The sequence below is a fragment of the Lepidochelys olivacea genome (genome assembly GCF_965140295.1).
Source record: "Lepidochelys olivacea isolate rLepOli2 genome assembly, chromosome: 20".
Lineage (NCBI taxonomy): Eukaryota > Metazoa > Chordata > Testudines > Cheloniidae > Lepidochelys > Lepidochelys olivacea.
The window spans coordinates 3240137-3267595 of NC_140430.1; the positions used below are offsets into that span (position 1 = coordinate 3240137).

The window sequence follows — 27459 nt, forward strand, 5'->3', positions numbered from 1 at the left end:
CCCCAGTGCTCCGTTACCTTGACTCTTAACCATTTGTACCTTTAGCGCCAGGGTGGAATTTTTCTGGCTTCAATTTCCAGTCAGCGGATCTTACTGTGACTTCGTCTGCTAATGTAAAGAGCACCCGGAATCTTTTCCCTGTGACTTTTCTCGGCAGCGATAAAGATTTTTAGAAAGGCTTCCACGCCAGGTCCATCAGAGCCCTGTGTTCAGCAGCTGTAAATGGCAGGCCTGTGGCTCAGCACCCAAAATTGGGGCCAGGTTTTCAAATAGCTGTTGGAGTAGCCAGATGGTTCCAAAGCGATCAGCCCTCAGCAGCCGTCCATTGAGAACTGCTGGGTGCTGAGGACTTCGGGGGACTCGGCACTTCGTTTGGAGGCCTGCGACTGTAAGCTCGTTGGGGGCAGAGATCTGTAAGTTTGTTCAGCTCCCAGCACAGTTGGGTCCCGAGCCGCTACCGAATTGCCGCTGAGAAGTGGCAGCCGAGCTCATTTGGAAATCTGGGTCCCAACGCTCAATTTGTCCCTGTGGTTTGCATGCCACCACCTTCCCCCCCCAAATCCTGCCCCCAGCATGGCCTCTTGGGAAGCAGCCTTCCCAGGCCAGACAGGCCGTGACTCTTCCGTCTCTTAAGGGGCCGCTACAGAAAAGTGGGATGGGATGGGGATCGCCGATGCTAGCTTTAGGTATACCCCATCACTTGTGGCAGCTAGAGAAAGGCAGATGTAGTCCTGCCTCCGCATGGGGGGCTGGGCTTGCTGAGGTCCCTGATGGGCAGGACGCCTGAAGTTTGTCTCCTGCATGTCCCGTTAACATACTATTTAATTAAGGAAAATTGTCCCCTGGGGGCAATGTTTATCCATCAAGTATTTTGCTGCTACAGAGCGTGTCTTGTTCTCAGTGGGGAGGGTGTAAGGAGGAGGGGGGAGAGAAATTCCTTCAGATTATGGTATTATGTACATGTATCCAAGGGATCATTCCTTTAATAATAATAATAATAAAAAAAAAAGGAAACCAGTGATATTTGAGAGCGCCTGGGGACTGCATTCCTGAGACGCTTTCGTTCCCCTTTTGGGGGTGTTTTTGAACCAAAACATTTGCACTCAAGTCTGTTTTCCAAGTTTTTATTCCCTAGAAACCACTTTCCAATTGACTTTTTTTTTTTTTTAAATGACTGCGTTCGACCCTGCAGCGTGTGGCTCAGTTACAGAGCAGCACTGGATGTACCATTCCATCCCTTCCCCCAGCCCTGTTCGTTTCTGATCGGGCTTGGGTGGTTTTTGGTGGCTGCGGAAGACTTGAATAACATGGGCGGATTTTAAAAAAATAAACCCATGCAGGGTTGTCGACTCCAGCTGCTTGGTGTTGGTGCTCTTGGTTAGAGTTTGGTACTTTTCTCCTCCTCGTGGCTGGTCCCTTCCAGGCAGCTGCCTTCATCGATCGATGGTAACAATTCCGAGTGAAATTTTGGACCCTCTTGACATCCAAACTCCCATTGATTTCAGTGGAGCCAGGATTTCACCCAGGTGCTAGGGCTTCACCCTGCCACAGTGTGCTGGAGCGGGTCAGGAGTCTTTTCCTCCCCAGAACATTTGTGACTTTTTGTTGAAAAAACAAATGTCTGCCAAAACCTGAGAGATTCGTATAGGTGAAAACTCCCATTTCCATCAAACTTCTCACCCCCGCCCCCCCCTTTTTTTTTTTTGGAAGCAAAGACAAAAGCTCAGCCTTCATGTGTGAGAAATCCCCTTGAAATCAGTTCAGAACGGTAAAGGCACTCTTATCTGTAAGGGCTGGTGTGCACACAAGGTGAAACTAAACCAGGAACCGTTAGATCATCTCATCTGACCTCCTGTATAATACAGGCTAGAGGATTCCTCCCCCCAGGCCCTCCTGTGTTTAGCCAGGTGACTCCAGTCCAACCTGCATGTGAACCAGTTTAGCTCAATCTGGTAATTTACCGAATGAAGCCAAACCAGTGTCGGTGCAGTGAAAACTGTTTCAGCATTGGGGACGTGAGCCAGTGTAATGAAATCAGTGCGACATTTTCTATTAGAGAGAAACCTGGAGTGTAGATAAGGACTTGGGGTTGATTGTCTGCTGTAGAAGATGGCTAAAATATAATGACACAATTCTGATTTAAAAAACCAACAACAATAGCATCTGCTCACTCTCAGCAGCGGATCTGGTCTCTGCACCTCAGCTCCATCCCAGCTGCCAGGCCTCCGTAGGCATTAATCTGCAGGACGTAGGAATGGCTCCTTATCTACACTCCAGAAGGGCCCGGGGGGGGGAGGAATCCTCTGGCCTGTATTATACAGGAGGTCAGATGAGATGATCTAACGGTTCCTGGTTTAGTTTCACCTTGTGTGCACACCAGCCCTTGGATGGAAAAAGTGTTGTTCTGAACAGCTGCAAAGACCTGGCGCCCGTCCAGCTCAAAATCCTTCCTGACCACTAGCAAGTGATCAGTTTATGCCATGAAGCTTCTTTTCCTGCTGAATTAATATTTTTGAGGGACCTCCAAGTCTATGCATTCACCTCTCTTAACTGACTTCCCTTCCCAAAGGGTACCATGATGCGTGTCTGATCTCTCAGGGCTGTGAATTCCACAGATTTTATTACAGCTGTTTCAAAGCTGTGTTGAAATAATTTGTTTTCCTTTTGGAAGATTAGTGCAGACTCACTTCCTTTCTATTTCAGGCCATGATTAATCTGCGGCTGTGGAGCATCTGACTCTCATGTTCTCGTAAACCACTGACCTACTGAAGCTGAGAGCTAGATGACTGTCTTTTCCCCAAGTTCATATTACTTGAGTTCCCTAGTGCGCTAGGTGCTGTACAAACGCAGAACAAAAAGACAGTCCCTGCTCCAAAGATTTTTCCAATGATAATTAGACAAGACACACGAAGGATGGGAGAAAGGAAGGGTTAGTGGGGAAAACTGAAGCAGAGAGACATTAAATGACTGGCCCATGGTCACCCAGGACAGAAGGGAGAGGTTACAACGATCCCATCTCTCTGAGTCTTCGCATCCTTATCCAAAGCGGTTGCACTGCTGTGCACTGTTAAACAGCTGCCAGCTCGTACCCCAGAGGGGGCTGCGTTTCAGAGGGAGACGTGAAGCGATTCTGGGAGAGGTTGGCTGCAAAATGCTTTGGGATCTGTTGGAAGGGAAAGATGCTGTTTCATGTACAGAGATTAATTTTTCTTTCTCCCTACTTGGAAATCCGTTTAGCTGAAAAATATCCGGCGTACGACATGGCAGGGTTTGCCCTAATAGGGGATGTATTTAAGGGGAGAGAATGTGGCCTAGTGGACTGGGACTCAGGGAACCGGGGTTCTAGTCCCGGTTCTGGTACTGGCCTGCTGGGACCTTTGAGCAAGCCCTGAAAAATGGGGTTAAAGTAAAGTGCTTTGAGATCTGGGGATGCAAAGCGCTAGATGAGGACGAAGTGTTATTAATAAGCATGATCCTGCATCCGTTGACGTCAGTGGCAAAGGATCAAGTCCCCAGTGCTTTGCTGAATCGGGACCTTAATGCTGAAGTTACCCAAGGCTTCCTTTCAACCCTCCCACTGGACAGCTGTGCAGTAAACCCACCAGATTTCAACTCTTTTAAGGAAGAGACTTTTTAAACCTTTGCTTGGCCAGCGCTATTTTAACAGGCTCCAAACCAGGAAAACATCTGCCCAGGCCCCGGCACACAAGTTGCTGAATGAAGCTGCCAGCTGCCTGTATTGAGCAATTTGTCTCTTGCACAATACATGGACTTTTTTTGTGATTTTTTTTTCCCCTGCCGCCCCCCCCAAAAAGGGAAAAAAATTGCAACATCCCCAAGGTATATCTGAGTTACGGAAAATGCTTGTAGCGGACACGAGTGATGCGCCTTGTAAGCAGCTTTTTCAAGATAACAAGTTTTGTTAGATTAGAAATCAGCTACATTGCCTTCTAGGAATTGCCTTTGAATTTCGTCAGGTCCTCTTCCAGGAATTCTTTTAAAAAAAAAACAAAAAAACCAACCAGCCCCTCTGCCACGTAATTCTTTGGCTCTTAGACTTACATGTCGAAATTTGTTTTTGTAAAAACCAAAATGTCAGAGGAAGGTGGAGAAATTGAGCCCAAATCTTTTTTCCTAGTGACCAGAGATGGGGAAATTTTCTGGCTGGTAATTATCCTCCACTTTTCAGGAGAACCCAAGAGGAAGGATGGGGTTTGGAAAATGTGGGTTCAGTTCTTACCTCTGCTACATATGCTGTGTGGGACTTTGCCTCTGTCCTTAGTCCCCCCTGTGGAAAAGAGAGGTAAATTGCAAGCTCTTTGCAGCAGGACTTGCCTGTCACTCTGGGTACCAACAGAATCTAGCACAGTGGGGAACTGATCTAAGTTGCGGCTTCTAGGCACTACTGTGACCTTAATAAATTTGGTTAAACCCTCTTCTTGAATCCCAGACCCTTGTCCCCGGGCTTTCAATGGGGATCCTTTTGTACGTTGCCTTAATCCAGATATTCGACTGTGCCATTTGTGCTACTCTCATCCATCAGACAAAGGATGACTAAGAAGTACCTGTTCCTCTGAGCGGGGCAGGGGTGTGGCTCTCCAGCCTCTTCTTTGCTTTGCAGATGAGAAGGGAGGCTTGTACTCAGGTTTGCAGGGATCAGGAGAAAGTGGATGGTGGTATGCCAGGGGAGATCAGAGATGAATGAGGCCCGATACATTCAGGACAACGTCTCAAGATGATTGGCGAGTTCTGTTACATTTCAGCTGAAATACAGTTAACCCAGCCTGCATTTAGAAACACTAGACAGTGGGGTCCTGGTGCCTAATGGAAGAGAAACAACTGGCAGGTTTAAAGGTCTAGGTGGAGGGTCGGTAGGCAGTACACGGCTTTATCTGAAAATGAGTATCGATTTCCCAGGTGGAATTAAAAAAACACAAAAAGAATCTGGACTTTGTCTGCTCAATATATCAAACAAAGATTGTGTTTATTGGTAGGTCCTATGCTTTGATTACTCTTGTTTACTTAGGGTAGCAAGTTACTAACTAACCCTATTTCCGCATCTTTGAGAACACTGATGCTCCCCCCCCGCCCCCAAGTGGAAATAAACGGGCCTGAGGCCTATTAAAAATAACGAATGACCCCTAGCTCTGAGATGGTGCTTTTTATCAGCGGATCTCAAAGCGTGGTACAAAGTATCATTATCCTTGTTTACACATGGCAAAACTGAAGCTCAGAAAGGGGAAGTGACTTGCCCTGGGTCACTCATCAGGCCAGGAGCAGAGGTGGAAATAGAACCCAACTCTCCTAACCTCCAGTTAAGTGCTTTTTCCTTTAGGCTATGCTGTGTCTCCCGCTGGCTCCCAATTGTGCAATTGCATCCCCTGGTGTAGAGACCCCTGCATCCATGGGTAGCCAGAGACATGTTACTCTGGGCTGTCACGGCAGGATCGGGGGGCCTTGAGGTATAGAGAAAAAGAGGGACAGAGGTGAATGTTTTAAGCTAACTCTGTTGTCCCTGTATTCTTGGGCCCTTCAGACCCTGCCTGCCCACCTAAGTTAGAGCGGCCCCAGGGCTGCTCTAACTCCCAGGAGTCATGGTGAGCTGAGGATACCTGAGAATGCCCAGAGTGCCCAGGCCACAGCTCTGATCTTCCCCCTGTATGGCAGCGGAGTTCTCATGTCCACTCCACACAGGGCGGGTCTAGGCCAACTCTACGCTAGACTTCTGCCAACACAACCGTGTTGGCCAGGGGCCCAAAGTGCAGAATTGCACCTTTGCGTGTGCAACGTACTTGGCTTGGGAGGGCTGGAGTCATGTACCCCACCCAGATCCCAGTTTTGCCTGTATAAGCTCCGTCCACCTCTCGGAGAGATTTGTTGGTTAGTGTGTCAGGCGAGCTCTGCCAGCCAAGCCTTCCAGCAGCAGGCCTGGCCTCGAGGCTCCGGCCCACGGATCGTTATGAGGAGTGTTTCCAAATTCTCCATGGAGGGTCAGCGAGAGGGGCTGGGCGAAGGGTTTTTAAAAGCAATTTACATGTCCCGTGTTTGTCCCCAAAGCCATGCGGTGAGTGGGGGCTGCGGAGGAGGAGGGGAAAGCTCTTTCTAAGCTAACGTTAGAGCTTTAAAATAGACGTGGGTAAATTAGCTTCCACCAAAAGCCTGAAAGGCAATCTCAGTGTAGCTGAGGCTCCACGAGAGAGCGGAATGGAAGAAGAAGAATGGTAAAAAATCCGGATTCCTGCAAGTGTGGGGGAAGGGAGGAAAAGGAGCGGTTTGAAAAACAAAAGCCTTTGAGGAAGCCAAATGCTTTCCAGCTGCAAAAATACAGCCCAGGAGAGGCTGGACGGCCTGCGTCAACGCAGCTTCTCCCAGCCGCTAATGGCAAGAGTGGAGGGGCAACCCCGGCCGCTCGGGGTTGGCCGCTGCAGCTCGTGGCCCGGGTTGCATTTGAGACCAGACTCAATGCAGTTTGCAGGGAATGAGTCCTCTTTGCTCTTTTATTATTCCCATTGAAGCTAAAGATGCCCCTGTCTGGCCCTATGGTGCTCGGAGCTGTACGTGCCCAGAGCGAGAGAGAATTCGTGCCCAGAAGAGCTGACGGTTTAACTAGACGAGGGCTGGGAGAGGAACAGAGGGGAAGTGGCAGAGTTGGGAGCAGAATCCAGTTCTCTTCATGCCAAGGCCGGTGCCATCCCAGCTTGGCCAGGCCCCTGCCACGCAGGAGGTCAGACCAACTGATCAGAGACGAGTCTCTGATTGTAGACGTAACCTGACTGATGGACGCGTCTCTTTGCGCCAGCCAGCAGGGCGTGGGGGGTTTTATGCCAGGAAGAATCCCTGATGTCCTTTCCTTCTGATGTCCTCCAGGAGTCGTGGTTGCAGGCAGGTTCCAGAAGATGGGGGCAATAAATCTTCATGCTTCGTTCTTTGTAATGTGCATGTGTGGTTTTTTCCTCCTTTCTCTTGCTTTCACTCTCGCGCTCTCTCTCGGTCAGCACCGGTCCTGTGACTCTGACTCAGGGAACGGTGCCGGGGGCCAGAAAGCTCCCATTCTAAATCCCTGTGGTAGGCCCTTCTCCCCCCTCCTCCCCCCGCCGACCCCAAGCCGTGTGGGTGGGTCTCTTTTCCCCCCCCCTTCCTTCGGTCAGATGTTAATGAATCAGGGCTGGTGGGGGGAGGGAGGAGTATGGACAGTCTGGGTCAGGAAGCTGGACAGATGTTGGAGGAATGCAGCCCCCCCCCCAAGGGCCGGCGGGGTTACAGCTGACGAGGGAGGGGAGCGCGCCAGGGTCAAACTGGATGACTCAGCAGAGCGGAGATATTAAAGGCATGGTGCAACTCTTCCCCCCCCTTCGCCTCCCACCCCTAAACCAGGAGCACCAGGCGCCACTGGCTATTAGCAGAGCAGCTAGTCGCCCTCCCAGGGCCTGCCCCGAGGCAGGCAGAGCGGGGTAGGCCTGAGTCACCTCCCGGCATGGCAGTGGGGGCACGTGCTTTGCTTTGGCCGTTCAGCATTTCATCACCTTCAGCTGCGGTGCCGGAAGCCAGGGACTTGAAAGGGCGATGGCGGGCGAGCTCAGCCACGGCCGCAGCCTGACCTGAGGCACCTGTCGGGCATTGCCTGGCAATGTCGCAGCCGTAGAGGAGCTCTTTATTCTGAGGGGCGATGCAGTGCCCGGCGTAGGGATGGGATCACAGCTGAGTTCAAGGGGGGGGGGGCCCGTTGGGCTGGGCGCTGCATGGACACCGGGGGAGAGAGCCCTCCCCAAGAGACCTTGGAAGAGGGACCAAGCGGTGGGAGGCAAGGACGGCTTGTTCTCGCTTGCCCAAAGTCACCCATGCCGCGGCAGAGAATTGACACCCCTGGTTTCCAAAACAAACCCGTCTCGTTCCCCTTCCGCCCCCGTTTCCCCCCTTGTCCACCTGTGTGTGTGTGTTAGGGTCCAGCCACCGGAAGGTTAGGGCAGATTTTGTATCTCTCAGCCTCCACCCTCGAGGCAGCGGTTGGGCCCAGTGACACATGATGCCGCAGCTGCTTCCCTGGCCCTGCTGCCTACATCCTAACCCCCTGCCCGGCAGTGCGTCGGGTTTCACGGTCAGCAAGGCCGGCGCCTATTCAAAGGCTAGGCGTCCTAGGAGCGCCGCAAGAGGTCCGCTGCAGCCAGAGCCTGCCCTGCCTGCTATGCATCTGGGTGGGGAGGGGAAGACGTTTCTTACGTCGTCGGAGCCGGATGGGTGGGCGAGGGAACTTCCAAATGCAGGGTCCCTGGCATCCCGAGTGCTCGCAGGCAGGGGAGCTCTTGAAAAAATGTAGCTAGTTTCTGAGGGTCTGTAAGGGGGAAGGGCAGATCGCTAGCCCAGACGGAGAGACAAGTCAAAGCATTGATGTGCAGGTGGTATTATCATTATGGGCCAGCAGTCCACAGTGCTAGATGCTGTATAAACTCCAGGGTCCCTGCACCGAAGAGCTCACAATCGAAGGAGAAGACAAGAGGCAGCAGGTGGAGACAGACAGAGGGGCAGGGGAGCACAAAGGGACCAACCCATGGTGGCAGCGACCTGTAGATAGATGGGCTGGTACATATGGGGCAGAATGTTAGACACAGATGTGGGGGATGTGGAGGAAGCTAGATGGAGAGAGAGGGATGGATGGAAGTTCCTGTCAGATTATAAGTGGTGAGCCTCGTCAGCAGGACTTACATTAGCAGAAAGAATCTATCTATCTATCTGTCTATCCCCATCCACCCTCTCTAGCTATATCTACCTATCTACCGCGACCGTCACTGTGGTATCTGAGCAACTTCCCACTTGCCCCCAGCGTTTCAGCCAAGGCGGATTCTATCCCCAATGTCCTCTTCAGCTCCATGCCCCCCCCCCCCACAGCAGTCGCAGTGAAGGTCCACTCCTGGTTTGGCCCTCTCGCGGTTTGGCCCAAGAAGGCTGGGTTAAGATGGGCATGCTGGCTGTCCTTTAACCATGTGAATGCTGTGGGAACCGCCCTGGTTGCACGAGACAATAGGTGGATGCTGTTTTACTGATGGAGTTTTGTCCTTTGGCCCCCTTTCCCCTCCCTTCCCTTTTCTGCCCTGCTCTCCCCTCTTGGTACCTATGGGTTTCCTGGTGCTTTGCAGGCTGTGTTGGCTTTTTCCTCCCTTGGTGCTGGGCACAGTCGGCTTGTTTGGCCTTATCTGAGATTCGCTCAAGAACCAACTGCTCCGCAGCCGAGGCTGGGGCCGGAGAGGAAGTGGTTAGAAGCCGGGAGTTGATGCTTTGCTGTGATTTGTGTCAATCTTGGCACTGTCTTTGTGACTGAAGTAAAAACCTTGCTACCGTCCACCAAAAACATTTCTAGAGCCTTTCCCCCTCCTTCCTAGCGGTGCGTTGTGTAAATTGACCCTCACCCCTGGCTGGTTTCTGTTTGGATTGCAGACCCGTGGGTGCTATCCAAAGCGGGTGGGGGGGGGGGAGGGTGACGATTAATTTGGCCCGCACTGGGCCATCTCTGCTTTTAGTATCTGTAAATGTAACTTTTGCATCTGTCTGGTTTTTTTGTTTGTTTTTTAATGAGATTTTCAGCCTTCCCTACACGCTGCTGGGAGTTGAACAAAGCCGTTACTCACCTTGGAGATGTTTCATGTTAAGAAAGAAAAAATTCAGCTACAAAGGGTCTAAGAAACAACGAGTGGTCGATAGTCCGTGCCCCGAAGAGCTCACCATTTCAGTAGACGAGACAGAGGAAGGTCCAGATGAAGGGGCCAGGATCCAGGACTTCTGGGTTCTTTTCACTCTCCCCCTCCCAGAGATAGGATCAAAAGCTGTCACACTCAGCCCCTTCCTCTGACAGCTTTGTCAGGACACCTGGGTTTTCTTTCACGTGCTAAGAGGGGAGGGGCATCTAGTGGTTGGAAGGTGGGGAGCCTGGACTCTTGGGATCAGTTCCCAGCTTTGGGAGGGGAATGGGGTCTAGTGGTTAGATCAGCAAGGGACTGGGAATCAGGCTCAGAGAGTAGGTCAGTTCAGAGCTGGGATAGAACCCAGGCATCCTGACTCCCAGCCCGGTATCCTACATGCTAGATCATAGAATCTCAGGGCTGGAAGGGACCTCAGGAGGTCATCTAGTCCAACCCCCTGCTCAAAGCAGGACCAATCCCCAATTTTTGCCCCAGATCCCCACCTTGAGGATTGAAGTCACAACCCTGGGTTTAGCAGGCCAGTGCTCAAACCACTGAGCTATCCCTCCCCCCACAACCGCTCCCCCTCCCCCCAAAAAAGAAAAAAGAACTAGGGTTGTTGAACGAAGACATTTCTCTGCGCCAGGCGGCCCTGGCCCCCTAAGCCAGCTCCATGGAACGCTGACCTGTTTACAGGGGAGGAATGTGGGTGCTGTGAGTTTATCCGATTTAAGGGGCTTTCTTTTTTTTTTTAATCAGCTCCTTAAACCCGGCGTGCCAGGTTCCGACTCTCACCTGCATCGGCTCCTCGGGCGGATTAATGCCGCACGGTTCCCTGCTGCCTCCTGCTTTGCCTTGCCTGCGGGAGCCCGGGCAAGCTGCCAGCCGCACAGCGCTTCCCCCCCAGAGCCCCGGCTTTGTGCTGCGGCGAACGCGGCCCTCGCTGGAAGATTGCTCCCCTGCTGCGGCTTTTAGAGCCGTTTCTCCCATCTCCCCTCGGTGCGGCCCTATCCTCCTGACGGCCTGCCTGTGACCGTGGAACCCGTTGGAAAGCTCTCCTTTTGCATGGGCCTGGGTCACCGCCGCCCGTGGGCCTTTGAACCATAGAGTCAGAGAAACGCAGGGACCTCGAGAGGTCGTCCCGTCCAGCCCCCCGCACTGAGGCAGGGCCCAGTCAGCCTCAGCCAGTCCCGGCAGGAGTTTGTCCAACCTGTTACAGTTAATCTCCAGCCCCGTTCAAACAGCCCTGAACAGATCTGAAGCCTGTTCTCAGGCCTCCCCCTTTCCTTTCTCAAGACAAAATCTGCCCAGGGTTTTTAACCTTTCCTGAGAGCTCCAGGGTTCGAACTCTTTGATCATTTTTGTCGCTTTTCTCTGGACTCTCTCTAATTTATCCACCTCTTTTGTAATGTGCGGGCCCAGAACCGGACCCAGACTCCAGCCGAGGCCTCCCCAGGGCCGAGTCGAGCGGGACGGTTTTCCCCCTGGATCTGTCGCACAACGCTCCTGTTCACACACTCCAGGATGACACGAGCCTTTTTCACAACTGCTTCGCACGGCTGACGCGTGTTCGATTTGTGAGCCGCTCGCCGCCCGGCTCCTTCACAGCTGTGTGAGCCGCTCGTCACTTCGCCAGTGTGTTGAGGTCATTTTGAATCTAATCCTGTCCTCCAAAGTGCTGGCAGCCTCTCCCAGCGAGAATCGCCCGCAGGAACGGGCGCCTGTAGCAACGAGGACATGGAAGAGTCGCCGCTGCAGCAAACCTCCTGGGGAGGGGAGAGATCGGCAAGGGGGACTAAAGGGGGGCACTGCATTGTGTGTCCAAGGAGCTGATTGTATGTGCACTGCATGGGTTGGCCTGGAGGTCCGGGATGGCCGCGTGGTTTAGGGGGCGACAGCTCTGGTCTGGGAATGAGGAGGCCTAGCTCTGCTGGGTGACCTTGGACAAGCTGCTGCCCTTCTCTGTGCCTCAGTTTCCCCTCCCAGCCTTTGTGTATTTCGCATGCAGGCTCTCCAGGGCAGGGACCCTTGCTTGCTACGTGTGGATACAGCGCCTAGCCCGTCCTGGGCCTCTGGCTGCTACAGTAATCACTCTACCCGTGGAAGGGGCAAATCATGCCCTGGCACAGCATCACTCGTGTGTGAACCCTGTGGATTTAGAAACTCCCTCAAAATGAGCCAGAGCCGGGGAGAGGCGTGGGCTAGCGAGCGGGGGTTTGTACAGGGCCAGATTTTCAAACGCCCCCAGCGCTTGACAGCTGTGGGACGAGGAGTTCTGTTTTCCGCTGCACTCCCCTCCTCTGTCGCCGGCAGGAGGTGCAGCGGCGTGCGTGTGTGTTGGATATCGCCCATCGCTGGGGTGTGCTCCTGCTGGAAACCCCTCTTCCACTCACCCTGGGACGTGCCCCAGCCGCGGTCAGACCCGAACCCAGGAGGGGCAGCGTGGAATTGGGAGCTGCTGGGCTCCCACAGAGCTGGGGGCTGGGTGGTGTTTCCAAAGGGGCCTAGGGGGATTAGGAGCTGTGGGAGTTGGGGCCTGACTCCCTTAGGTGGCTTAGAAATTCCCAGTGGGGCGTAAGCCATATGAACGGGGTGACCCTCCTCTCCGGGCTTCTCTGCTGCTGTACCTTCCTTCTCTTCGTTGTTCCTCTTCTCTCCCTGTTCTGTTCCCTGCCCCTTCCCTTCCCTCCGTTTCTCCGAGTCTTCCCCCAGTCTGGGCTGGGCCCCCTCTGTGGGGTGAAAGCAGGAGGCTGGTCTCCGTGCACCTGTTGGCCTCTGCTGAGCCAGCCAAGGAAGGGGCCAGGCAGTGCCAGCCGGGGGGTTGGTTTTGATGCGGACCCTTGGGGTGTGATTTCCCAGACCCAGATTTCCGAGGGCTCAGCGCTTGCTGCTGGGGCCCGAGCCCCGCTCCCTGGGGGGCTGCAAAATCACAGCTGGCTTCGCAGGACAGCTCTGCTCCCAGCGGTTGTGATTTCCCGGCGCGCCCGGCTCCATAACGCTTGCCGGCCGCCTAACCCGCCTTTGTCCCGCCCTAGACGTGGAGCAGATGGCCATCGACTGGCTCACCGGCAACTTCTACTTTGTGGACGACATTGACGACCGGATCTTCGTCTGCAACAGGAACGGGGACACCTGCGTCACGCTGCTCGACCTGGAGCTGTACAACCCCAAGGGCATCGCGCTGGACCCGACCATGGGGTAAGAGGGGGGAGGAGAGGCCAGCTGAGCCGAGGGACCTGACGTGTGACCGTAACAAACCAATAGGAAACCGTGGTGCTGCCCCATGGTCAGTCCAACCAGGGGCATGGCTCACCCAGACGTGTAACCTCCCCCATGTCTGTCTGGTCCTTCCCGGTGTGTTTCCCATCGGCCCCAGCTGAGATCTGGGCCCGGCTGTGCCGGGGGTGGCTCAGAGCGAGCGATGGTCGCTCTAGCAAAGGGCTGCCTGGCCGGAGTCGCTCAGAGTGTGAGCGCCGAGCACCCGTGGGCTTGGCAGGTGCAGAGCCCAACGGACGAACAAAGCCAATCGTTGCGAGAAGTTCAACTCCTCCAGGCTAAGCAGGTGAGGGCTCGTTCTTCCCATTTCACAGGCAGGGAGGCAGAGACTGGCCCAGGTCACCCGGGGAGTCTTCAGCAAAGCTGGGAAGCCAAACCTGATCTCAGTCCAGCACCGTTACCCCCGAGGCCAGGGAATATCAGCAAAACCCACCTGGTGTTTTAATTGCTGTGTTCTGTACCCAGGGTCTTTTAAACCAGTGGTTCTCAATCAGGGGCCTGGGGCCCCCTGTGGGGCCGCAAGCAGGTTCCAGGGGGTCCACCAAGCATGGCTGGTGTTAGACTCGCTGGGGCCCAGGGCAGAAAGCCAAAGCCCCACTGTGCAGGACTGCAGCCCAGGGCCCTGAGCACGCCACCTGGGGCTGAAGCCAAAGCCTGAGCAACTTAGCTTTGGGGGGGCCCCCTGTGGGGTGGGGCCCTGGGCAACTGCCCTGCTTGCTACCCCTTAATGCCGGCCCTGGCTTTTATATGCAGAAAACCAATTGTGGCACAGCTGAGCCATGGAGTTTCTATAGCATGTTGCGGGAGCCTCAGAAAGAGAAAAGTTGAGAACCCTGGCTTTAAACGACCATCAGAGACAGAGACTTGTGACCCCTCCCCGTTTTCTCCTGGGACAGTCCAGCTTGGGTCTGATCTTAATTTTACCCCTGGCAAACTCAACTCATTTTAACCCCCCAGCAAGGGCTAAAGTTCCTCATCAGTGAGATTGCCTCCCCATCATGCCGGGACATTTGCTGCTGGCATCTCAATTCTTACCCCTGTAGTATATGCAAGCCACTGACCCACGCAGTACAGAGATGCCACTGTCAGCGAGTTTGCACCATCTCCGTAACGGTTTTCAGGAACTAAGATGAGTCATGTCCCCAATGGAGGGTGAACGTCTCTCACTCCACGTAGCTTTACATCCTGTGTTCAATTCAGGTAACGGCCCTCCGAGCAGCTGCCTTTTGGGAAGTCTTGTGCGCCAGGGAGCTGGTCTGGTGACGCTGAGTCATCAGCGGGGCTAGCCGCGTGCTTGAGAGCTGCAGAAGAAAAGGAGAGCAGGAGTGGAAGGCGTTGTTTTGGGAAGAAATGGAGTAGTGTGTGAAATCTGGGCAGGTGGCATGTGGGAGAGTGAGTGTGTGTGCGTAATCCCACCATGCACTCTGTGCACACGTGTGTGAACTCCAGCCACGTGCGTTCCCCTGCAGTCTCATCTCGACCAAACAAAACTTCGGCTACAAAGGAGGCTTGTTTTCCCCAGCACCTTTCCATCTCCAGGCTTTTTGAGTCAGGCCTTGTTTTGAGGAGGAGACGCGGCAGGTGGGCTCAGCTAATGCAGACTAGCGAGGCCTGGCCTACAGCTGGTGACTTGCCCTCCTGCGGGTGCAGAGGGACACCCCTGTGTGGAGTTGCTGTCCTGGTTGGCCAAGACTGCAGAGACTAACGGTCACGTCTGCGTGTACATGCAGACTCTCTCCTGGGAAGCTGTGACTTGTTACCATGTTAGAAAACCACAGAAATGTCTGGCTGGCTGGGACCTGGCGAGGTCATCTAGTCCAGCCCCCCCATGCTGAGGCTGGACCGAGTATCCCTCCGTGACGTTTAAAGAAGAGCTGTTCAGTGCAAGCTCCTTGTGCCTCAGGAAGAGCAAGGCAACCCAGAGCTGCTAAAATCCCGTTACCCTCCGAGTGTGCTCGGGAAAATACTGGGGTTTAGCTAACGCCCGGCCTCAGTGCTCCGTTTTTCTCGCTCACGCCGAGAGCTCTGTGAAAGTCGTCCTCGTAGGCTTGTGTCTTCCTCCGTCCCGGCGGCCTGTCTGACTCACTCGGCGTGTTTGTAAAATGGTTTTAGCTTGACCAAGAGAGGCAAGGGACGGGATACTTTTGGTTGGACCAGTGTCTGCTGGTGGGAGAGACAAGCTTTCGAGCAGGGCTCCGTGTCACTCGAAAGCTGGTCTCTCTCAGGAGCGGGATTTGGTCCAATAAAAGATACGACCTCACCCACCCTGTCTCTCCAAAACCCTGGGACTGATACGGCTACCGCAACACCGCCGACAGCGCGTTGAAGACCCCCAGTGTAGACAGCATGTGGACAGATGGTGTGACGAAGCGGGACTGTTCTTAATGTTTCCTCTGAATATTGTAGGGGTGCCTCAGTTTCCCCTAGGCATTTCTTAAGTCTCTCAGTGGTGGGAGAAGGGAGTGTAATTGTTGCAGAGCAAAGGGCCAGGGTACATAAATGGCTGACACTCTGTCTCCTGGCAACTGATGGCCTGGGCCCTTCCCCCCTGCAAGGTGAGAGCTAAAGGGTTGGAGAACAAAGGAATCCGGTGACCTCCTGGCCCGGGAAAGGGACAAAGCCCAGAGGAGTGGGGGCTGGAGAGAGTTTCAGTTTGGGGCTGGCTGGGACATGGAGTGAAGTGCAGACGTGGTTGTCTGGCTCACTGCCCCCCAAAATGGACCCAGCTGAGGGGTCCTGTTCCCTGCACCTACAAGCTCTGTGTTAGACCATGTTCCTGTCATCTAATAAACCTCTGTTTTACTGGCTGGCTGAGAGTCCCGTCTGACTGCGAAGTTGGGGTGCAGGACCCTCTGGCTTCCCCAGGACCCTGCCTGGGGCGGACTTGCTGTGGGAAGCGCACGTAGGGGCTGAGGATGCTGAATGCTCCGAGGTCAGACCCAGGAAGGTGGAAGCTGTGTGAGCCGTGTGTGTCCTGAAGACAGGCTGCTCACAGAAAGGAGATTTCCCCAGAGTCCTGCCTGGTTTTGTAGGGAGCAGTTCCCGAGCATCGCCCAGGGACTCTGTGACAACTGGTGTCAGTGGTGGGATGTACTGCACCCCATGGATGGCGCTTCCTGCAGTAAGTGACTAAGGAGCAGTAAAACGAAGGGGGATTGACGAGGACCAGGTGTGCTGAAGGCTCAGAGAGGAGCGGTTTCAGGGGGCGGTTAATCCCTGGGAGTGTGTGACCAGCGAGAAGGACTGTGCAGTAATGGGGTCCCCCTGGGGACTGCGGGGAGCAGTCTCGGGCTGAGGAGCCTGCGGCTTGGCCCTGGGAGAGAGAAGGACTTTTGCAGTAACAGGGTTCCCCTGGGGATTGCAGCGAGCGGTCCCAGGGGCGGAGGAGTCTGCAGCTGGACCCTGGCAAAGAGGTGGTGACCTCGAGAAGGGCTGGCACACTAGGGGTTCTCCCTGGAAACCATAGGGAGCTGAGAGCACACAGGCCTGTGAGTCCACAACAACTTGGGAAGAGCAGAGTGATGGTGTGTCCCCGTCTCCTGAAGAAGGACATTGTAACCCTGTGCAGAAAGAGAGGGTTGAGCATTGGAAAGTTCACCAAAGCAGAGTTAATCATGCAGCTGGAGGAGGATGACCGCCCTAAGGAGCAGATTCCTGACCCCAAATGGGGCTACAGCAGGATCTGGGAGCAGCTGGAGTGGGAGCCAGGCACCCCCAAGACTCCTGTCCCCGACCAGACGGGGGTCTTCACGATCGGGTTCCCCATCGGGGGATCGAGACGGACGGGATTGGAGCTGAGTCCCAGAGAGCGAGAGGACCGTGGGAGACAGCGAGAGCCCGAGAAAGAGCTGCAGAAGCAGCAGCAGCATGAACTGGCGGTGGGGGAGCGGAGAGGCCTAGGGGACCTCCCCGGGGTGAGTGGGGATAGACCCCAGGGGGCCAGTTCCGCAGGGAACCTCGAGACTAAATTGCTGCCCCTGGTTAAGGAGGGGGGGATGTGGATGCCACCTCACTGCCTTTGAGCAGGCTGGAGATTTGAACCAGGGGGACCCTGTGGAACAGTCCCGGTGTCTAGCGCCCTTGCTGGGTCCCAAGGCCACAGACTCCGTCAGCCCGATGGGTGGGGAGGTGAACAGGCTCCCACTCCTGACCCCAACCTGTATGTCTGTGTGGAGTTTCCTGGGGTCAGGCCCTCGGCCCTCCAGTGGGAGCGGAAGGTGATGGTCAATGGGGAGACATTCCTGGGGTGGCGAGATCCTGGGACAGAGAGAACTGTTGTCAGGCCCTGGGTGGTGCAGCCTCAGATGCTGAGGGGCTGTGTGAGCTGGGTGAGGGTCCCAGGGATGAAGCCCCCCTATGGCTCAGATCCTTGTGCAGACCCAGGAGGGGTGGGGCTGGCTGGTCATTGGGGTTCTCCGGGATACCAGCTGTGAGACCCTGTTGTGGGGTGACTGTGTCTCTTTGGGACAGGATCCAGGCCTTGCTCCTGTAACGGCCAAGGGTTTGAATTTGAATCCAGGGAACCAATCGGTGGAGAGGGAAATGGTCAGTGAAAATGCAGATGACCTGGCTGGCAGCGGGGAGGAGCGGCTAGGCTCAGGCTACCTGCCTGCCTGTAAGCAGACCCCTGGGGCTGGGTGGGACAGAGAGATGCTCCCCGCCCCCTTGCACACCGGAGAGGGGGCTCAGGGGGTTCACGCTGGCTCTGATGCAGTGAGGAAAGCAGGGAGCTCGCTGCCTACCCCACCGGGACAGCAAGGGCAGCGGTGAGCATAGTGGGAGCTGAGACCCCAGCTGAGTGGGGGGAGACACAGGCAGGGCAGGGGATCTGTGGGGAGTGGCAAGGTGCTTGGTAAGGAAAGTTTGGATGAGCCTAGGCAGCCTTGTGAGCTGACGGCTGTGTCTAGTCAGCAGGGTGGGAAGGCGAGGAGGGTGGAAGATGAGTGTCCCTGGACCTTACCTGTTAGCTGGGTGGAGAAGTGTGACAGGGAAGGAAACGTGCCTGTGTCTGTCAGAGGTATTGACTTGCCTATGGAGAGAGCTACCCTGGTCTCCAAGCAGTTGTCTGTGACCAGCCTTGTGTGCTGGGACCAGGGGAATGAGATCCCAAGCTGTGTGTCTGGGAAAGGAGAAAGTGTGTCCAGCTCTTCTTTGTCTGTGGAGCAGACAGAAGGGGCCTTTCAGCCTGTGATGGTTGAGGGTCATGCAGTTGTCTCAGAGTTGGTTCTGGATTCAACTAAAGCCCAGGAAGGGAAGGGCCCTAAGTTTGTGTCTGCTCGGGAGAATGGCCCTGTAACTAGGTCGCATCCAGTTAGTATCTATGCAAAATCCCAGAGCCCAGACAATTCTGGTGCTTGTATTTTGCCCGTAGCTAGTGTTGTTGGGAAAGGGTGTCGCAACTCTGTCTAATCAGGGTGAGATCCTAGCCAGGGCACAAGGAGAGCATGAAGGTGATGTGATTGTGTTACCGACTGAGGGTGTGGAAACCTGTAGCAAGAAGGAAAAGATTCCTGAACTTGTATGTGGCAAAGGAAAGGAGAATGCGTCTAGCCTTTTATCTAGGAAGTCTATCAGTTTTCCTGAAAGGGGATTGTGTAGGAATCCGCCAGATGGGCCAGAGGTAATTCTGGATGTAAGGGAGACCCAGAAAAAGTCTGTTGTTGCTCAGGAAAGTGTTCCTCTAGAGCAAGCCCTAAAGAGGGTAAGAGCAGAATTTCTGTGAGGGGTAACTTGTTGCATAGAAAAGCCCTCAGGAAAGGAATCCTCATGGAGTCTTTGCAAGTAGTTTACTGCCACTGAAGGGTGTGAAAGTGATTTAATCAAGAAAGTTTCAGTTCCTAACAGCCAGAAATTTTCTGTTGTGAACGAAGCCACTGACTTTCCTGTTGAAGGATCCAGTGTGGATAGCTTTGAGGTCTCGAATGGAGTGAAAGCTGTTAAGAAAGTTAAACAGTCCTCTAACCAAGTGGCTGTGTTTGGCCAGCTTGTTGGGGAGACAAGGTTGTTGAGAAAGGGATGTCTCCATGCTAGTTCTGTAAGTGAACAGTATGTGGCCCAGGTCAAGATGGGGGCTCTTAACCAAGAGAGCCTGAATTGCAGCCCTCCTGACTGGAGCGTTGGGAGAAGACCCGATCCCAGTTTGACCCCCGGGGGTTTTGGGGTGGCAAAAGGGCACGGGCCGCATAAACCGTCCCATATGCGAGTGCTATCCACCACCCCTGACCTAAGGTCCACTGCTGCTGGGCCTGGCTTCCCGGCGCTGCAGGGAGAATGGGACAGCCCAGCCAGGCTCCAGCAGGCAGAGCTGCCTCTGACTGAGCAGCTTGGAGCTGTGCTGGCCGGCCTACGGCTGGAAGCCGTGCCGTGCGTGTCCTACGAGCCCATCTGCCGCCTGGCTGAGGTCTGGTGACCTCGCAGCCCTAGGACCTCCAGCTAAGTCCTACAGCCAGCAACGCGGCTGCGTCTCTGGGGACAGTGACCCCAGCTGGTAAGTTCTTTACCTGGGGTTAGGTCCTGGGTTTTCCTTTCTCCTGCAAGCAGGCTAATAAACGCTTTTGTAATCGCAGCAAATGCACGCGTGGGTGTGCGTGCATGAGTGTGTGTGTTTGTGTGGGCGTGCGCTTGTGGACCTGAGTGCATGTGGAGATTCTCCCTCAACCCCACCCTCTGAGCTCTCATGTTCCCCCTTTCCTCCACCCCCAGAAAAGTCTTCTTCACCGACTATGGGCAGATCCCCAAGGTGGAGCGCTGCGACATGGACGGGCAGAACCGCACCAAGCTGGTGGACAGCAAGATCGTCTTCCCCCATGGCATCACCTTGGACCTGGTCAGCCGGCTGGTGTACTGGGCCGACGCCTACCTGGACTACATCGAGGTGGTGGACTACGAGGGCAAGAACCGGCACACTATCATCCAGGGCATCTTGGTGAGCGAGCGAGCGAGCGCCCACCAGAAGGGAATCCCGGGTGCAGAGAAGGGTCTCTAGAGATCAGAGCTGTGTATATGATCCCTGTTATTTATTAAGTGCATTGCCTTGGAGCCCTAGACCTGTGCCGGGTGCTGTACAAATGGTTTATCCCGGCTCTTGCTTCCTTTTGATCCCCTCGCCGGCCTGGTCTAGGGCCTCGCTGAGACACAGACGTTTCAGCAGTGCAGCCCCCTCCTAAACCGATTGGCAAGCCGCCACCCCGGCAGTGACAAAGCAGGTTTTGAAACCCATTGGCTTCTGGCCCTGGGGGGGGTTGGGTGCCAGCACGGTGGCACCGGATTCATTTAACGAAGCGATTTTTAAACCCCTGGTGCATGCGGCTGTGTGGACTCTCTGATTCTGGCTTAAGTCAAGCGTAGCCCAAGTCGAGTAGGAGCAGCTTTAAGCTAAATAGAAATGAGCCACTCTTAAACCCCGCGGCCGTGTCTAGGCGAGGGTTTGAAGGTGTGTTAGAAGATGGTCGCGAACAAGCCCCGGGTAAGCCAGGTAGTGACATAGCGGTAACGCCTGCTATGCTGGCTGGGTTAATACCCCGGTTCCCCGTACTCTCTGTTGTAGTACGTTACCTGGACCCCTTTTTAGGGAAATTCTCGCGGGACGGGAAAACCATTTCCCACCCAGTTCTGGTGCTGAGTGGGGTCCGACATGTGCGTGGATCGACCCGTTGGCTCCGCCTGCCTCCTTTCCCTGGTCTGGTCAGGGCAGGTTTGTGTGGTTTCCCATCGCCCCCCGGAGGCTGCTGGGTTAAGCGCCCCCCCCTGCCCTGGTACTCAGAGGGCGCGAGAGGCAGGGATCCCAAGCTCCATTCCTGAGGCTGTCTGCTCACGCCCGCCCCGGCACGGTGCCTTTCAGATCGAGCATCTCTACGGCCTGACTGTCTTCGAGAACTACCTCTACGCCACCAATTCGGACAACGCCAACGCCCAGCAGAAAACCAGCGTCATCCGCGTCAACCGCTTCAACAGCACCGAGTACCAGGTGGTCACCAGGGTGGACAAGGGGGGAGCCCTGCATATCTACCACCAGCGACGGCAGCCCACAGGTAGGGGGCTGGCATGTGGGTACGAACCCCTCCCTCACCTGTCGGGGTTTGGCAGCCTCGGATGTGATTGAAGTGCCCAGTGGGCTGGGACAGGACAATGGGCTGTCTGGCTTTGGATGCCATGGGGCCTGGCTTATTTGTTTGAGCAAAGTGTTCCCCCGTGCCTGCAACCCCAATGGGGAAAAGGAGCGTGATTGTTCCAGGAAAGCAGAGGGACATAGGCCCGAAATTGGACATTAGATTCACAAGGATGTAGGAGCCGACTCCTGGGCCCCATCTAGTGCTGTATCCCTCCATGTGGGGACAGACCCACTGCTCCATCCAATACTGTATCCTGCCCATGCAGGGTCAGACCCACTGCTCCATCCAATCCTGTATCCTGCCCATGCAGGGTCAGACCCACTGCTCCATCCAATCCTCCATCCTGCCCATGCAGGGTCAGACCCACTGCTCCATCTGTCTGATCCCATACGGGCAGGATACATGATGCACGGAAGTTCCTTAAAGCACAGAGTCAACCACTAGGGCCCAGATCCATGAAGGTATTTAGGAGCCTCCAGACTTTTGTGGATGCTGGCCTCGTTTTCCCAGGCACTGTCTGTCCTGCAGCGCTGTCATCCTGTGGGGCTCCCGAATTTCCACCACCACCAGGGGCTCTTGAGTGTTTCATTCCTCTGGGCGGCTTAGGCCGAGCTGCTGTTTTAATTGGTTGCTGCTCATCCGGCGCGTTTCCATCCTCTGCTGTCTCTCTCCAGGAGAGAGAAAAATGACAGCTGTCCCTAGCGGCTCCGCCGACTGGGGCTCAGGCCGGCTTGATTAATTACCGTCTCATGGAAAAGAAGGAAGGAAAATGGAGCAGATGAGGCCTCTTGAAATATTAATGGCTCCCGTGTACGGCTGCTGGTTCCCTCCCCTCTCTGGCGTCAACCTATCCATGCCTGATGCTCCTGTTTGCTAGAAACCCTTTGGAGTGGTTAAAGTCTCCAGGGCAGGGTGGATTGTCCCCCTCTCCCCCCGCCTTCCTTTTAGTTAATTAATTTGCAAGTTTAAAATCCTCTTAGTGTCTCCGGCCTGCTCAGCGGTTTCCAAAATACAAAGCTAAGCCATGGATTTGGGCGTGGAGGAGCATAGTGCCATCTGAGCCGGTCTCCGTGCGACGCTGGCTCGCTGGAGACTCCCGGCCGGGCAGGGAGCGGAATTGGCAAAAGCCAGCTTGTTAGTGCTGCAGAAATGGGCCAGTCCTCGCTGGTGTTGAGCGTCTGGCAATGTGTAGCGTGAGAGAGTCCCTGTCCCAAAGAGCTCACTGTCCAAACAGGCTCAGGAGAAGAAAGAGACAGGGCTGCCTGGTGGATGGGTCTCTGGGCTGGTACACTGGATGCCTGGACTCTGCCACTGACTTCCTGGGTGACCCTGGACAAGTCCCTTCCCCTTGCTGTGCCTCAGTTTCCTTCTCTATAAAATGGGGAGAATGATACTGTCGTGCCGTGAGCACCCTGGCTGAGCAGTGCCATATAAGAGCCGATGGCAGCGTTGTCTCTTGGGACATGATTTGTCCCAAGTTCACACAGGGAACTGGTGGCGGAGGCAAGAATTGAAAGAACCCCTGCCCAGTTCTGTACCCTCAAGGCCCTTCTGCCTCATATTAGGCCACCTCCTTGTTGCTTGGCAGGCCGTTCTGCCTGAGGTTTCCAAGGGCACACGGCTTTTCCCTAAAAGCACGTTGATGGGGTTGGCTAGGTGGTGATGCATGTCCACTAAATCGGGTGCTTGGTCTTTGCCCTTAAAGTGCGGAGCCACGCCTGTGAACCGGACCAGTTCGGCAAACCTGGAGGCTGCTCCGACATCTGCCTCCTCGGGAACAGCCACAAGACTCGGACCTGCCGGTGCCGATCTGGATTCAGCTTGGGCAGCGACGGGAAGTCTTGCAAAAGTGAGTAGTGTTCCTGATCCAGGAGCCGGAGCAGGGGATCGGCATGGGAGGGAGAACAGACTGCAGTCCTCTGGGGAGGAGCAAGGGGCACAGAGAGCTTCCAGGAAGGGAAGGAGCAAGGCAGTTCCACTGGGAAGTGTTCGGCTAGTCTGGCGGTGGCTGCATGGCTAATGCTCGCCTTTGCATGTGCAAATCAGGGCAGTAGCAGACTCCAGGGGGCACTTGTGCATTCAGAGCTAGCTGCATGCAGAAATCAGGTGTTACTTGCACAAAGGGGCACGTGCAGCGCTCTATTCGTGCAAGCAGTTGCATGATTCGTGCGACAGAACAATGACAGAGCTAGGCCTGGAAAAGCCTTTGCTCTGGGGTGCTGCAAAAACCTGGGGGTGGGGGGGTGGGGGAGGGTTTCTATTAGTTGTTTTAAATGAGGAATCTCGGTGTGTTCCCAGCACAAGGGCCCGGAGCTCTAGGAATAGGTAGGAGATCCCACTGGGGGGTAGGACTCTTACTGGCCCTGAACCCCTCCTGGGGCAACTAGAGACTACAAACTGTTCTTTGGCTTGTGGTTAGCACCGGGCAGCCTAGCTGCTTATAACCTCAAATTCACTCAGGGCAGCCAAGAGGATCCGTTGTGAAAAGCCACAAAGTGAAAAACACGATTACAGTAGTCACTGGGTGTTGCTTAATTTCCCCTTTTCCCCACCCCAGCTGTCATCCTGAGCTGTGGGTCATTTCAGCGGAAGTTTCAGAAGGATTTGCTGATGCATGGATTTGTTTCCCTGCATGTTGCTAATATCGAGGGCGTCATGCGAGTCGCAGAGCAAAGAGGCGGTTTGGTGTCTGTCAGCGCCACGTTGTGGTGACACCGGCTGTACCAGATCCAACAGCTGCCCGGCGACCTGGTGGGGTCTGTGCGGTGACCTCCACGGTGTGGGCATTTTCCCAGCCTGCGCCCACTGTGAAGTCCAAACTCGCTCCCTTCCCCGGAGCTTGGCTTTGTTAACAAAAAACAATAATCTAAAGCTCATCTGACACCTTTTCCCAACGCTCGTCCACTCCCAGGGATCCTCCTTCGGCTCTGCCCAGCCCTGTGGCCCCATTCCTTAGTGGTGATGGGTTATTGTTGGTTCCCAGTTAATTCTGAGTCAACGAGCTGGGGGACTGCAGGGTTCTAGTCCCAGGATCTGGCTCAGCAGAATCCAGGCCGTTTAGTTCAGTTCTTGGTTCTGGCCACAGCCTAGACCCTTGCAGTGAGGGCAGGGCAAAGCTTTCAGCAATTAGGAAAGACACCAAAGCGCTGACCCATGTAAGAAGGTGGCAGACATCCAGAGTTAACGGTGATACCCTGTATCCTTCCTCCTGCACCCACCCCCTCCCTTGGGGATCTGGTGGGTCCAGCCCTGTTCCTGGCATGCCAGGCGAGCCCCGCTCCAGCCTGAGATGGGCCCACCCTTCGTACCAGCTGCTCTGGGCTGTGATGGCGTCGGGGGGCCGCATATCCATTCATGTGCCCAGCCTGCCTTGGCTGCGTCTAACTTCCTCCCCCTAATAATGTCTCCACGCCGGTATCCAATAGGTCAGCGTAGTCGTCATTTGCACTGATTGCCATAGACGTCAGTTGGTTGCCACGGCAGCTTCGTGGTTGAGCATTTGCCAGCATTTTATCCTAAAAATATCCCAGCCTAGCATCGGTTCAGCGTTCTGGGGATTACCTGGCAGAAACGTCCCCCTTCAGCGCACCTTCCCCAGCTCCCCAAAACTCCGGCTGGCTGTCGGGCTGGGGAGCCGGAGCGCACAGGCCTCGAAGCGTCTCCCGGGGTACAGGCCCGTCGGTTCCTTTGCATCCCCGCGGGCTGAAGTAAGATGCTGAAGCTAGCTCAGTGGGCTGCAGCCCATGCCCTCGATCCCTCTCCCCGGAGAGCAAATCCCCCCCTCCCTCGGAGCCAGGACGGCTAACTTGCCGGAGGGCTGGACCCCTGCCGGCGGGGAGCAGTCACACTGGGCTAATGTCCTGTCCCCCCACTTTTGACTTGCAGAGCCAGAGCACGAGCTGTTCCTGGTGTACGGGAAAGGTCGCCCCGGCATCATCCGGGGTATGGACACAGGTGCCAAGGTACCGGACGAGCACATGATCCCCATCGAGAACCTGATGAATCCTCGGGCCCTGGACTTCCACGCCGAGACGGGCTTCGTCTACTTCGCCGACACCACCAGCTACCTGATTGGGCGCCAGAAGATTGACGGGACGGAGCGCGAGACCATCCTGAAAGATGGTACGGGCAACGGGGGGCGGCCCTTGGTCTCTGCCAGCGCAGGTGGGCCCCAGCACACAGCCCAGCGAAGGCAATGGGGGACCCTCCCCTCTGGCTCCGCGGGGGCGCTGGTCTCAGGCCCAGGATTGCCAGGAGGATGGAGCGTCTTTCTTTCTCCCCCAAGGAGGTGGCCCCGGACAAATCTGAGCCTGGGGGCTGCTACTGTTATTTCCCCCAGAGTGTCTCAGGAGCACAGGACTCGCCGGACTGGATCAGACCAGGGTCCATCTAGCCGAGCGCCCTGTCCCCCAGCAGTGGCCAGCACCAGCCGCTGCAGAGGGAGGGGGCTGAAACCCTGCAGCTTACTGGCTAACCTGTCTGCCAGAGGCATTTCCTCCTGACCATCCTTCAGCGAGGTCAAGTCATGCCCTGGAGCATGACCATGTGGAACCTCAGGGAAACTTGCCCGGTGACCCAGCCTGTATTAGGTATCTGGCACTGCTAGGAGGCCACCCCACCTGCCCTGAAAGAAATCCTGCACCCCCTTTAGCGGACGGGCTCCTGATAAGCAACTCATTTCGGTCACTCAAGTGGATGCTACACTGGCTCCTGCATCTCCTGCCTAGCAGTAAAGCTAGCCCAGCTCACCGGCGAAGTGTCGCAGCTTGCCTTACTGACGGTCGCGTGCCAGCCCTCCCCGGCACTGTGACACAACATAACATTCTCCAGGCCAGGCAGGTGATGTGCCCTGGGACTGCCGCAGGGACCCGTTGGCTTAGAATGGGAACCTGGAGGGTGGCGAGCCAGGCCAGCGCGATGGTGCAGGTGGATTCCCCGTGGGTAGGGACGGATGGGGCTCTGTTGGGTGGCTAATCCAAGCAAGCACCAGGATGCGTACGGGCCTGTCGCATCCACTTGGCCTCTCTGCCTCTGGCATGTCGCCGTCCAGCTGGCGGGGGTTTCTGAATTGTGGTTTCTCTCTCCCACGCAGGCATCCACAACGTGGAAGGGATTGCCGTGGACTGGATGGGGAACAACTTGTACTGGACGGACGATGGCCCCAAGAAGACCATCAGCGTGGCGCGGCTGGAGAAGGCCGCCCAGACCAGGAAGACGTTGATCGAAGGGAAGATGACACACCCCAGAGCCATCGTGGTGGATCCCTTGAACGGGTGGGTGGTGGCGAATGGCTCCGGGGGTACAGGGTCCTGACCTCTGCTGGGGCTGGTGCAGCGCCCGGCATGACGGGGTCCTGATCTCGGTCGGGGGTCTAGGCAGCGCCCAGTGTGACGGGGCCCTGATCTCAGTCAGGGTCTGGGCAGCGCCCGGCACAACCATCTAGTCCAACTCCTCTGTGACCCAGGCTAGAAATTTTCACTCTGGCGATTGCCACGGCGGGAGAGGAACCGTCCTTCCCTTCTACCTACTTCTGCCCGGCTCTTCCCGCCTGGCTGTGCCTGCCTGGCTATACCATGCTCCGCGAGAGGGGGCTGCCTGGCCGCTCACACAGAACACCCTGCTCTTGGGAACGGTTCAGACAGGCCCTGCGGTGGGCTGGGGAGCAGAATTGCCATGTGCACGTGCTGGTCATGGGCTCACCTTGCCGTGGGGAAACGGGGGTGGGGGGTTCAGACATTTAGCCCCATCGGCCTGGACAGCTGTCGCGCTTCCTCCTGCCAAAGACAGCCCCCCCAGGAACAGTTAGCTGCCTGTCAGAGCAGGAATCTCTCCCGCACCGTGGGCTGGCTCAGGGTTTCCCACTTAACTTCCTCTGGTTCCATTGGCAGCAGGAAGAGCCAGCCAGAGGCCCTGACCCCAGAGGACTCCAGCCCTCCCTGGGTGAGCTGGGCCTGTTGGAGCCGGGCCTGGCTGGTGGCATAAAACGACCCATCAGGCTCCCCCTCTGCTCAGCCTGGTTCTGACCCGTGGGCCAGAGTCCTGGTGTCTGCACGTGCCTTGGCCGCTTCGCTCTTGGTGGGGAGCAGGGCGAGAGCTGCCGGGGAGCCTCCATCCTTTAACTGGATGAAAATGTGCTTCTGGCTCCCAGGATTGACTCCCTGGGGCCCGAGGCTCCTGAGGCCGGCAGGAGAGGTCTTCCCGGGTCTGGTGACTAGGTGCTGGGTGGTGGGGAAGAATTCACGCTGAAAATACCTGACCGCAGTGCCGCTGGGGAGGGGCGTCCGGCTGCTGCTTGGGACAGATACCTGGTTAACTGTCTTAGCAGCTGTAAGGCCCCTGCTGAGCTCAGGGGCCCATACAGATAGAGCAGCAGTTTCTGCCCTGGGGAGCTCACGGTCTAA

The 27459-nt window shown here is 55.7% G+C and overlaps 1 protein-coding gene across 2 annotated transcripts in view; it reads left to right on the forward strand.

The window, feature by feature from the left end:
- The window catches only part of LRP1 (LDL receptor related protein 1), a 180609-nt gene that overhangs the window by 81568 nt on the left and 71582 nt on the right, over positions 1-27459 (forward strand). For both annotated transcript variants that reach the window (XM_084610262.1, XM_084610263.1), the window contains exons 7-12: positions 12707-12869; positions 19650-19872; positions 20788-20977; positions 22764-22907; positions 24944-25180; positions 26151-26331. In XM_084610262.1, the coding sequence (XP_084466388.1) occupies positions 12707-12869; positions 19650-19872; positions 20788-20977; positions 22764-22907; positions 24944-25180; positions 26151-26331 (1138 nt within the window). The remainder of the gene's footprint in view (positions 1-12706; positions 12870-19649; positions 19873-20787; positions 20978-22763; positions 22908-24943; positions 25181-26150; positions 26332-27459) is intronic.